Raw genomic sequence first — 9,953 nt, 5'->3', positions numbered from 1 at the left:
TTACCCCCATCCCCACCAACAGACAGGCAGATGCCTCCAGGATATCCTGATAAAAGCAAAGAGATTCCATTCATATTCATTTTATTACAAAATCCTTGGTACCAAACCCCACCCCAACCCATCCAAGCCACCAGGAAGAGCCGAGCCCCCCAATCCATCGCTCACGGAAGCACAACCGGGATACACGGAGACCTCTTTGCATCCCACCTTGAGGAGCATCAACAGCTCCAGCTCTGCTTCCCACCGAGGTTTCACTGTTGAAGGTGGGACCTCGAGATTCCACATCGGATTTGGGCTTGGGATGGGGAAGACACCACCTCACCCTGTGGAAGGTGGAGCTGCTCCAGCCCGGATCCCAATGGGTGCTGGTGGCATCGGCTTGGCTCAGTTCTTCTTGGTTTTGGGGGTGTCGTACTTCCTCTTGCTGGAATACCACAGCAGCAGTGGGATGCCAATGGAGGGCAGGGTCATCACACCAAAAGCTGCCCAATCCAGCTGCAAGATGTTGGAAGAGTCAACCCAAACCCATGCAGATGAGCCTTAAAACCATCAGATCTTCCCTACGGGGAAGCTCCTGGCTCAAATCCCACCCCGCCAGCTCCTTCGCAGGGATAACCCGGATGCAAAGCGCTTGTTTTGGTGCAATCCATCCACAACATCCCCCCAAGGTACTCACAAAGTGTGGGGAGAACCTCCTGTCGAACTCCCGTTGCGCCAGGATCCCTCCCTGCCCCGGAGCACTGGTGAAACCAACCTGGGAAAGAGGGGGAAAAGCGGTGGGATCCTTCTGGAGCAGGGCTATGGATCATGGCCAGCCTTGGGGTGGAGGTGGGGGGGGATCTGGTGCCCAATGGCACTCACCACAACCTGGCCCCCCTCCTGTGCCAGGTAGGTGATGGTGGCCGAGGTGAAGTTGAAGTAGCCGGCTTTGAGAGGCCGCAGCACCACGGTGTGGGACACGTTGCTGGCTCTGAGCGCCGGGAGTTAAGGAAAGGACTTGGATTCAGCCGAGGGAAAGGGAGGAGATGGGGAAAGAGGTGGAAAAGTCAACCATGGAATCCTGGAATGGGTTGGGTTGGGAGGGGGCTCAACGCTCATCCAGTTCCAACCCCCTTCAACCCATTCCAGCTCCTCGGCATCCCCACAGGGAAGAGCTTCTGCCTAGGATCCCATCTCCACCCTCCCCTCTATCAGGTTAAAGCCATTCCCCTTGTCCTGTCCCTGCATCCCAAGCCCTTTTCCAGGTTTCCTGCAGCCCCTTTCGGCACTGGAGCTGCTCCACATCCTCCTTGTGCTGCCCTGGGTGAGGCTCCAGGGGCGAGGGGGAGCGATTCCACGGATACGGAGCGATCCTGTCCCACTTGACGTTGAGCATTCCAGAGACGATGCCAAAATCTTCCGGAGGGAAGGAATCATCCGAGAGCTCCACATCTAACGCTGCACTGAAGGCGACAAAGAGAGGGATGAGAAGGGGAGCTCAGCCTTGGCATGTGGCACGCAGATGTCCATAGGGATCCCGCAGCAGCGGGGTGAGGTGGTTTGGGAACCGAAGGAGGGAGGTGGGGAGGGAAATCAATGCGATACAGGGAGATGGCTGAAAGAGCAAGCTGGCAAAGGGCAAAAAGGCAAGGCAATGAGGTGGGAAAGAGCTCCCAGAGCCCAACGAGGGAGGCTGTGCCATGGGGAGCACGACACGGACCAAGAGAACAGGGAGAGCAGGAAGGGAACGGGAGCAATCCCAGCTTCCACTTGGGAAGCTTGGAGCCAGCGGGAGCAAAGGGAACAGCCCCTCATGGAGCTCGGGCAGCGGCTCCTGTCCACACACCCCCCCCCCAAAGGCGAGGTTTGCTCCCCACCTGGAGCCCCCATAAAGGCGAGGTTTGCTCCCCACCTGGAGCCCCCATAAAGGCGAAGTTTGCTCCCCACCTGGAGCCCCCATAAAGGCGAAGTTTGCTCCCCACCTGGACCCCCCATAAAGGCGAGGTTTGCTCCCCACAGCCCCCATAAAGGCGAGGTTTGCTCCCCACCTGGACCCCCCATAAAGGCGAGGTTTGCTCCCCACCTGGAGCCCCCATAAAGGCGAGGTTTGCTCCCCACCTGGAGCCCCCATAAAGGCGAGGTTTGCTCCCCGCCTGGAGCCCCCATAAAGGCGAGGTTTGCTCCCCGCCTGGAGCCCCCATAAAGGCGAGGTTTGCTCCCCACCTGGAGCCCCCATAAAGGCGAGGTTTGCTCCCCACCTGGAGCCCACGTTGTAGATGTTGTACTGCAGGGTCAGGTCCTTGCCCTCCACCGCGTAGCGGTTCAGGAGGGCCTTGGAGGCCAAGAGCCGGGCGCCGTCCTCACAGCGGGCCACGGAGCACAAGGCGAAGAGGGAGAGCGCCAGGAGCTTCATCTGGGAGCACAAACAGGAAGGGAAGCGGGGATTTAAGCATTAAATGCCCACACCGGAGCCCTCCGCTGCCCTCCGCTCCTCACCGTCCGGGCCCAGCCTCTCTCCCGGGGTTAAGGCGGTGAGGCGGTGAAGAAGCGGCCGGTGGCTCCAGAAGCTTCGGTGCTCGGAGCCGGGGGTCGCCGCCATGATGGGCCCGAGGCCTGTGCTGGTGCTCAGTGAGTGTCGCTGCCGGGCCCCGAGCCCCGGGGGTTGGGGGCCGGTTCCGTTCCCTTCCGTTCTCTCCTTGCCGCCGCCATGTTGGGGCCATGGCGGCCGCGTGGGGCCCTCAGGCACCGCCCGCCCCGAGGCCTTCACCTCAGGGACCCGCTGAGGAGCCTCGGGTCCCATCCGCAGGGGTGCATGGGGAGGGGGGCTCGGCTGTGTTCGTGCGTTCACAGAACGGGGGGGGTTAAAGGGAGCTTAAAGCTCGTTTAAAGCCGTAGCACGGCCCCAGCGTGGCCTTGAGCGCTGCCAGGGATGGGGCACCTAAAGCTGCTCCGTTCAAGCCATCCCAGTGGCGTGGTGAAGGGGTTTTGCCTACCTAACACCATTGTTCCCCCTTCAGCTCGTTGCTTTTTGTTACCCCGTTTTACCCCTCCATGTGCGCTGTGAGCACCTGGGGTCCCTTTGCTGCCTCCCCGCTCCCCTTTGTGCTGCTTTTGTTCCATCCCTTCCTGGCTTCAGTCTGTGCCCAGCCAGTCTGGGGATGCAGGAAGAGCTTGGAGCATCCTTAGGGCAGAACACACAGGGCTAAAACCGAGTTTAAACCAGGGGGTTCCTTTATAATATTATTTATACACGTATTTCATACATATATATATATGCATATTATGTCATTTTTTTTCCATGTATGTATTTGTATTATGTGCATATAATGTCTTATTATATGCACTTCAATATATATTTGTATTATATATATGTATATTGTAATATTATATGCTTTTATATATACGTAATGTATTTGTATTATATATGTGTATTCTAATACAGTATATGTCTTTATATATCCGTGTAATGTCTGTATAATAATATCTGTATTACATATATGTATATTATAATTATGTGCTTTCTCATATAATAATGGGAGCATCTGGGTTAAAAACTCCTGTGCAGCAGCTTCTGCGTTAGGGTTGGACTGAAAGAGATCAGCTTCAAGCCTCTTTGTACTTCAGTGGCTTCTTCCTTTGCTATCTCCATAGGCCAGAACATGAAACGGGAGTCGGGGAGGAAAGTCCAGACTGGGAACATCACTGCTGCAAAGGTACCAGCTCCTGCCCTCATTCAGTGTGGGTGCAGATGGATCCATCTAAGAGGGAAGAAACTGGGATTTGGAGCATTCTATCCCAAATCCAGAGCAGAAGCAGCATGGGAAAGAGGTCTCAGTGTAACTGAACAGGGAGAGGTTTCCCTTTGCCCAATCTGGAGGTGTTTAAGCTTTGCCATTGGCTTTAGGTGATGCCAGTCCCTGTGTTTCATTCCCACCCCATCACAGCACTGCTGAGAGGTGCTTCCTTCCATTGTCCCCCAGCTGCTTGTTCCATTATGGGGTGGTTTGGACCTTTCTGATGCCCTCCAGCCCTCTTCATGTCCTTTGTTCCTCCTAGACCATAGCTGACGTGATCAGGACGTGTTTAGGACCACGAGCCATGATGAAGGTAAGAGCTTTGCTCAGGACCGTGGGTTGGAGGCTGCGTTGAACCCCCCACGACCAAGTGGTGCTTCTTCTTGGCTTGCAGATGCTTCTGGACCCCATGGGTGGGATTGTGATGACCAACGATGGCAATGCTATTCTCAGAGAGGTGCGTGTCTGGGAGTGGGAATCTTCCGGCTTACCTCTGAATCTGGGAATGGGGTGGAAAGGGACCTTAAAGCTCCTCCAGTTCCATGGGCAAAGACACCTTCCACTAGAGCAGGATGCTTCCACCTGGCCTTGAGCACTGCCAAGGATGGGGAATGGTGCTGGTTCATCCCCTCTGTTGGAAGCAGCAGGTTCTAACCAGCAGCACCAAGAGAGGGGCTTATAAGGGATGAAATGTGTCCAGCAAGCACCCTTCACCCTCTGGAAGAGCAGGTTTCAGCCCTGGGCTTCAGTGTTCCATGGAAATTCCCTAGCGCTGGAATGATGCTGGAAGCTTCAGCTTGCATCTTCTGGATCAACGCCCTGTTTCTTGCTCCTGTCCAGATTCAGGTCCAGCACCCTGCTGCTAAATCCATGATCGAGATCAGCCGTACTCAGGATGAGGAGGTTGGAGATGGGACCACATCCGTCATCATCCTGGGTGAGGAGAGGGAAGGATGTGCCTTTGCTCCAGGGTTTCACCCTTTTGGCCCATCTCAGCTTGATAAATACACTTTAATAGCACAGATATTCATTATCTGTCCTTCCAAAGGTGAATCCTAGAATTCCGGGTTGGAGGGGACCTCGGGGATCATCTGCTCCAACCCTCCCAGGGGCATCATGACCTGGACTTGATGTTCCAACCAGCCCAGTATTAAGTGTCCAACACTGGGGAGCTCATCCCTTCCCTGGGGAGATGATTCCAATGGCTGGTTGCTCTCACTGTGTAAAATTCCTCGTGTGTCCATTGGGAATCTCCCCAGGCTTAACTTGGGCCCATCACTCCTTGTCTTTTCCATGGCATTCCATGCATGTCATCCATGTTATTCCCCAACGGAGGAAGTTTGAGGGATGGGCTTTGCCTTGCAGCTGGGGAGATGCTCTCTGTTGCTGAACACTTCCTGGAGCAGCAGATGCACCCAACGGTGATCATCGGCGCGTACCGCAAGGCTCTCGATGACATGATCAGCATCCTCAAGAAGATCGGGTGAGTTCCTTGGGAAGGGGCTTGGAAAAGAAGGGATTTGGGGGGGGAATAACCCTGTTCCCATCGGGGCAGCACCCCCGTGGACGTGAACAACAAGGAGATGATGCTGAAGATCATCAAGAGCGCCATAAACACCAAGGCCATCAACCGGTGGTGCGAGCTGGCCTGCGGCATCGCCCTGGAGGCGGTGAGGACGGTGGAGCTGGAGGAGAACGGCAGGAAGGAGATCGACATCAAGAAGTATGCCAAAGTGGAGAAGGTGAGCGTGTCCTCAGCCCCTTTTCCCATGAAAACCCAATGATTCCACAGTTCCCAATAGGGCCACGAGGATGCTCAGGGGCTGCAGCACCTCCTGGATGGAGACAGGCTGAGGAAGTTGGGGCTGTTCAGCCTGGAGAAGAGAAGGCTGTGGGGAGACCTCAGAGATTCCAGTATCTGAAGGGGGCCAATAGGGATGCTGGGGAGGGACTCTTCATTAGGGACTGCAGTGACAGGACAAGGGGGAACGGGTTCAAACTGAAACAGGGGGAGTTTAGATTGGATCTAAGGAGGAAATTCTTTCCTGTGAGGGTGGTGAGGCACTGGAATGGGTTGCCCAGGGAGGTTGTGAATGCTCCATCCCTGGCAGTGTTCAAGACCAGGTTGGAGAAGGCCTTGGGTGAGATGGTTTAGTGTGAGGGGTCCCTGCCCATGGCAGGGGGGTTGGAACTGGCTGATCTTCAGGTCCTTTCCAACCCAACCCATTCTATGATTCCCAAGGGGAATGCTCATAAAAGGACCTTGCGTTGTGAGCTGGGGTTTTCCTTTCTCAGCGCGTGGGATATGGGTGCTTTGAGGAGTGGGGATGCTCTCCTAGAAAGCATAAAGTATATGGATGCTGTATGGAAAGCACAACTTCCATACAGGAGCCTGTTTTGCCTCATTCCCCCTTTGTCCTGGGACAGATTCCAGGTGGTTTTAGCGAAGACTCCTGCGTGTTACGGGGGATCATGGTGAATAAAGACGTAACTCACCCCCGCATGAGGCGTCTCATCAAGAACCCCCGCATTGTCCTTCTGGATTGTTCCCTGGAATACAAGAAAGGGGAGAGCCAGGTAAAAAGCCAGGAAGTGAAATCATGGAATGCTGGAATGGTTTGGCTCGGAAGGGCCCTTAAACCTCCTCCAAAGCCCCTTCTCCACGTTTCCTGGTATGCTTCTCCTTGGCTCCTGCCTTGGAGGGGCTCAGATCCCTCCGTTTGGGGGGCTCTGGATGTAACCTGCAGCTCTTCTGTGTGCAGACTGACATCGAGATCACCCGCGAGGAAGACTTCGCCCGCATCCTGCAGATGGAGGAGGAATACATCCAGCAGATGTGTGCAGACCTCATCAGGGTCAAACCAGACCTGGTCATCACAGAGAAAGGGATTTCAGGTAATAACACCCCCTTCTTGGGGTTATCTCCATCTGAATGAGGCTCATTCTGGGTTAAATTCACCCTTTGGCACCCCTCAAACCAACCTGGTTTCCCCTTGGTTTGGGGCAGCTTTGTAGCTTCCTAACACAGAATTCCCCATTCCAAGGCCTGGATTTTGGGGCTTGAGGTTGCCTTGGGGCAATTCAAAGAGGATTTGGCTTAGCCAGGAGTTGGAAGGCATCAAAGGAGCAGTGAGGAGGAGCCTCAAAAGCTGCGCTTGGTGCCTTAAAGTGCATTTGGTTTCCCTTTCTAGAAGCTAATTGCACTTAATTAACATAAAGAGCCTTAATTAGTGCTGAGGGATGAATAAACCCCCCAAACCTGATTGCAGACCTGGCCCAGCACTACCTGATGAGAGCCAACATCACAGCCATCCGCAGGGTGAGGAAGACGGACAACAACCGCATTGCCAGGTCAATGAAGGCTCCCTCCTCCCTGGAGCCCTCTCCATGCTCCCATGCCATGGAATTGCCTCCTTCTCCCCCCCCCTCCTTTTCCTTCCCTATGGATGCGTGACCAACCCCTGGTTGCTGTGCAGGGCCTGTGGAGCTCGCATCGTGAGCCGCACGGATGAGCTGCGGGAGGAGGACGTGGGCACCGGGGCCAGGCTCTTTGAGGTGAAGAAGATCGGGGATGAGTATTTTGCCTTCATCACCGACTGCAAAGAGCCCAAGGCCTGCACCATCATCCTGCGGGGAGCCAGCAAGGAGATCCTGGCTGTGAGTTCCTGCAGGTTCCAGCCCCTCCGTCTCCTTGGGGAAGCCGCTGCTTCCCTTTGGAGCAGCTCGAAGCCAATTCCCGTTTTCCTTTGGCTTCTGGAGTTACAGAATTCCCGTCTCGTGGGCTGCACTCCACAGGGGAATCAGAGCTTGCCCACAGCTTTCCATAGGGAGCATGGGATGATTTGGGTTAAAGGAAGGGAGCTTAAAGCCATTCCTCCCTTGTCCTCTTCCTCCATCCCTTGGTCCAGGTTTCCTGCAGCCCCTTTAGGCACTGGAGCTTCTCTAAGCCCTCCCCTTAAGGAGCTTCCTTTTTCCTTCTGCTGCTCCCAGTACTGGGAGGGGGGGTGTTCTGATCCCTGCTCCCGTGTCCCTGCTCCCGTGTCCCTGCTCCCGTGTCCCTGCTCCCATGCTGTATCCCTCATCCCGTATCCCTGCATGCGTGCCCGTATCCCTGCTCCCATCCCCGTGTCCCTCATCCCGTGTCCCTGCTCCCATGCCCCGTATCCCTCATCCCGTGTCCCTGCTCCCATGCCCGTATCCCTCATCCCGTGTCCCTGCTCCCATGCCCTTGTCCCTCATCCCGCGTCCCTGCTCCCATGCCCGTATCTCTCATCCCGTATCCCTGCTCCCGTGCCCGTATCCCTCATTGCATTCCTATATCCCTGATCCCATGCCCTTGTCCCTCATCCCGCATCCCTGCTCCCGTATCCCTCATCCCATTCCTGTATCCCTGCTCCCATGCCCTTGTCCCTCATCCTGTGTCCCTGCTCCCGTATCCCTCATCCCATTCCCGTATCCCTGATCCCATGCCCTTGTCCCTCATCCCGTATCCCTCATCCCATTCCCGTATCCCTGATCCCATGCCTGTATCCCTCATCCCGCATCCCTGCTCCCGTATCCCTCATCCCATTCCCGTATCCCTGATCCCATGCCCTTGTCCCTCATCCTGTGTCCCTGCTCCCATGCCCGTATCCCTGCTCCCGTATCCCTCATCCCATTCCCGTATCCCTGATCCCATGCCCTTGTCCCTCATCCCTCATCCCGCATCCCTGCTCCCATATCCCTGATCCCATGCCCTTGTCCCTCATCCCGCATCCCTGCTCCCATATCCCTGATCCCATTCCCGTATCCCTGCTCCCATGCCCTTGTCCCTCATCCTGTGTCCCTGCTCCCGTATCCCTGATCCTATGCCCTTGTCCCTCATCCTGCGTCCCTGCTCCCATGCCCGTCTCCCTCATCCCATTCCCGTCTCCCCGGTGCGCAGGAGGTGGAGCGGAACCTGCAGGACGCCATGCAGGTCTGTCGCAACGTGCTCCTGGACCCGCAGCTCGTGCCGGGCGGAGGAGCCACGGAGATGGCCGTGGCGCAGGCGCTGACGGAGAAATCCAAAGGGATGACGGGCGTGGAGCAGTGGCCGTACCGCGCCGTGGCCCAGGCGCTGGAAGTGATCCCTCGCACCCTCATCCAGAACTGCGGCGCCAGCACCATCCGCCTGCTCACCTCGCTCAGGGTAAGCCTGGCATCCAGGTTTTCCAGTGCTGAGCTGCAAAGCTCTTCCCACCGGCTCCTTTGATCCCATTGGAGCCATCGGCGGGCCCCTTGGAGGGGGGGGAGCTGCGGGAGGTTTTGCGTTGAAGGATCCTGGTGGTCAAGGATTTGATGGATCCCCTTGAGGGGGATTTGAAGGCTTTTTGGCTGTGAAACGTCCTCGGCTGGATTCCCAAGCATGGAAACTCTGGAATCCTGGCATGGGTTGGGTTGAAGGGAGCTTAAAGCTCCTCCGGGTCTTGGAAGCACGGGCAGGGACGCCTTCCACTGTTGAACACAGCCACAGCTTCTCCCTTTAACCCTTTCCAGTCTCCCACCACCCTCATGGGGAAGAGATTCCCAAGATCCCATCCTAACCCTTTCCCCTTCCAGTTGGAGCTGTTCCTCCTCCGCCCATCCCTTGTCCAAAGCCATTCCCCCACCCCCTTGTCCTGCTCCTCCATCCCTTGTCCAGCTTTCCCTGGCACCACTGGAAAGGCCACGCAAAGGCCTCCTCCGACGATCCCAAGTGGTGATCCCGGCTTTCCCAACAGGCAAAACACACTCAGGACAACAGCCAGACGTGGGGGGTGAACGGGGAGACCGGAGCCTTGGTGGACATGAAGGAGCTGGGGGTCTGGGAGCCGCTGGCTGTCAAGCTGCAGACCTACAAGACGGCGGTGGAGGTGAGGCTTGGGGGCCTCCAGGGGTTGCTCCATGGGGCTGGAATTCCGGACTGGCTCCCAATGCTCTCTCTCCATAGACGGCCATTCTCCTGCTCCGCATCGATGACATCGTGTCCGGGCACAAAAAGAAGGGGGATGAGAAGAGCCAGGCTCCAGCAGCACCGGAGGCAGCCCAGGAATGAGGGATCCCATGGGAAGAACCAAGCCAGCACCCGGCTTGCTGCGCCTGAAGCTTTGGGGTGGGAGGGGGCTCAGTGCCCGGTGCAGGGGCTGGGCATGGGAGGCTCTGGAATGTCACGGTTTGCTT

General features: G+C 56.4%; 2 protein-coding genes across 2 annotated transcripts; one reads left to right on the top strand and one right to left on the bottom strand.

The window, feature by feature from the left end:
• Positions 1-64: 64 nt before the first annotated feature.
• On the bottom strand, positions 65-2,438 carry SSR2 (signal sequence receptor subunit 2). Its single transcript, XM_062631867.1, has 5 exons — positions 2,238-2,438; positions 1,344-1,442; positions 862-970; positions 677-754; positions 65-495 (listed from the first exon to the last, which is right to left on the bottom strand). Exons 1-5 carry the CDS (start codon positions 2,390-2,392, stop codon positions 385-387), a joined length of 552 nt encoding a protein of 183 aa, XP_062487851.1. The 5' UTR covers positions 2,393-2,438; the 3' UTR covers positions 65-384.
• Positions 2,439-2,528: 90 nt separating this feature from the next.
• On the top strand, positions 2,529-9,828 carry CCT3 (chaperonin containing TCP1 subunit 3). The gene is made up of 14 exons (XM_062631856.1): positions 2,529-2,607; positions 3,631-3,692; positions 4,036-4,086; positions 4,168-4,230; positions 4,614-4,710; positions 5,139-5,256; positions 5,329-5,515; positions 6,201-6,350; positions 6,536-6,668; positions 7,043-7,124; positions 7,250-7,430; positions 8,698-8,943; positions 9,515-9,646; positions 9,724-9,828. Exons 1-14 carry the CDS (start codon positions 2,577-2,579, stop codon positions 9,826-9,828), a joined length of 1,638 nt encoding a protein of 545 aa, XP_062487840.1. The 5' UTR covers positions 2,529-2,576.
• The last annotated feature ends 125 nt before the right edge of the window (positions 9,829-9,953 follow it).

This window comes from Pezoporus occidentalis, unplaced genomic scaffold (assembly GCF_034315485.1).
Source record: "Pezoporus occidentalis ecotype Australia unplaced genomic scaffold, CSIRO_AGI_Poc_V1 ctg379, whole genome shotgun sequence".
NCBI lineage: Eukaryota > Metazoa > Chordata > Aves > Psittaciformes > Psittacidae > Pezoporus > Pezoporus occidentalis.
This window is presented reverse-complemented; position numbering and strand designations above follow the sequence as displayed.

Coding starts and splice junctions, on each gene's coding strand:
- SSR2 (XM_062631867.1), bottom strand. CDS start 2,392: ATGAAGCTCCTGGCGCTCTCCCTCTTCGCCTTGTGCTCCGTGGCCCGC. Junction 755..861: donor AGGAGGGGGGCCAGGTTGTG/GTGAGTGCCATT, acceptor CCTCTTTCCCAG/GTTGGTTTCACCAGTGCTCC. Junction 496..676: donor GGAGGTTCTCCCCACACTTT/GTGAGTACCTTG, acceptor AACATCTTGCAG/CTGGATTGGGCAGCTTTTGG.
- CCT3 (XM_062631856.1), top strand. CDS start 2,577: ATGATGGGCCCGAGGCCTGTGCTGGTGCTCA. Junction 2,608..3,630: donor GAGGCCTGTGCTGGTGCTCA/GTGAGTGTCGCT, acceptor CTATCTCCATAG/GCCAGAACATGAAACGGGAG. Junction 6,351..6,535: donor ACAAGAAAGGGGAGAGCCAG/GTAAAAAGCCAG, acceptor TTCTGTGTGCAG/ACTGACATCGAGATCACCCG.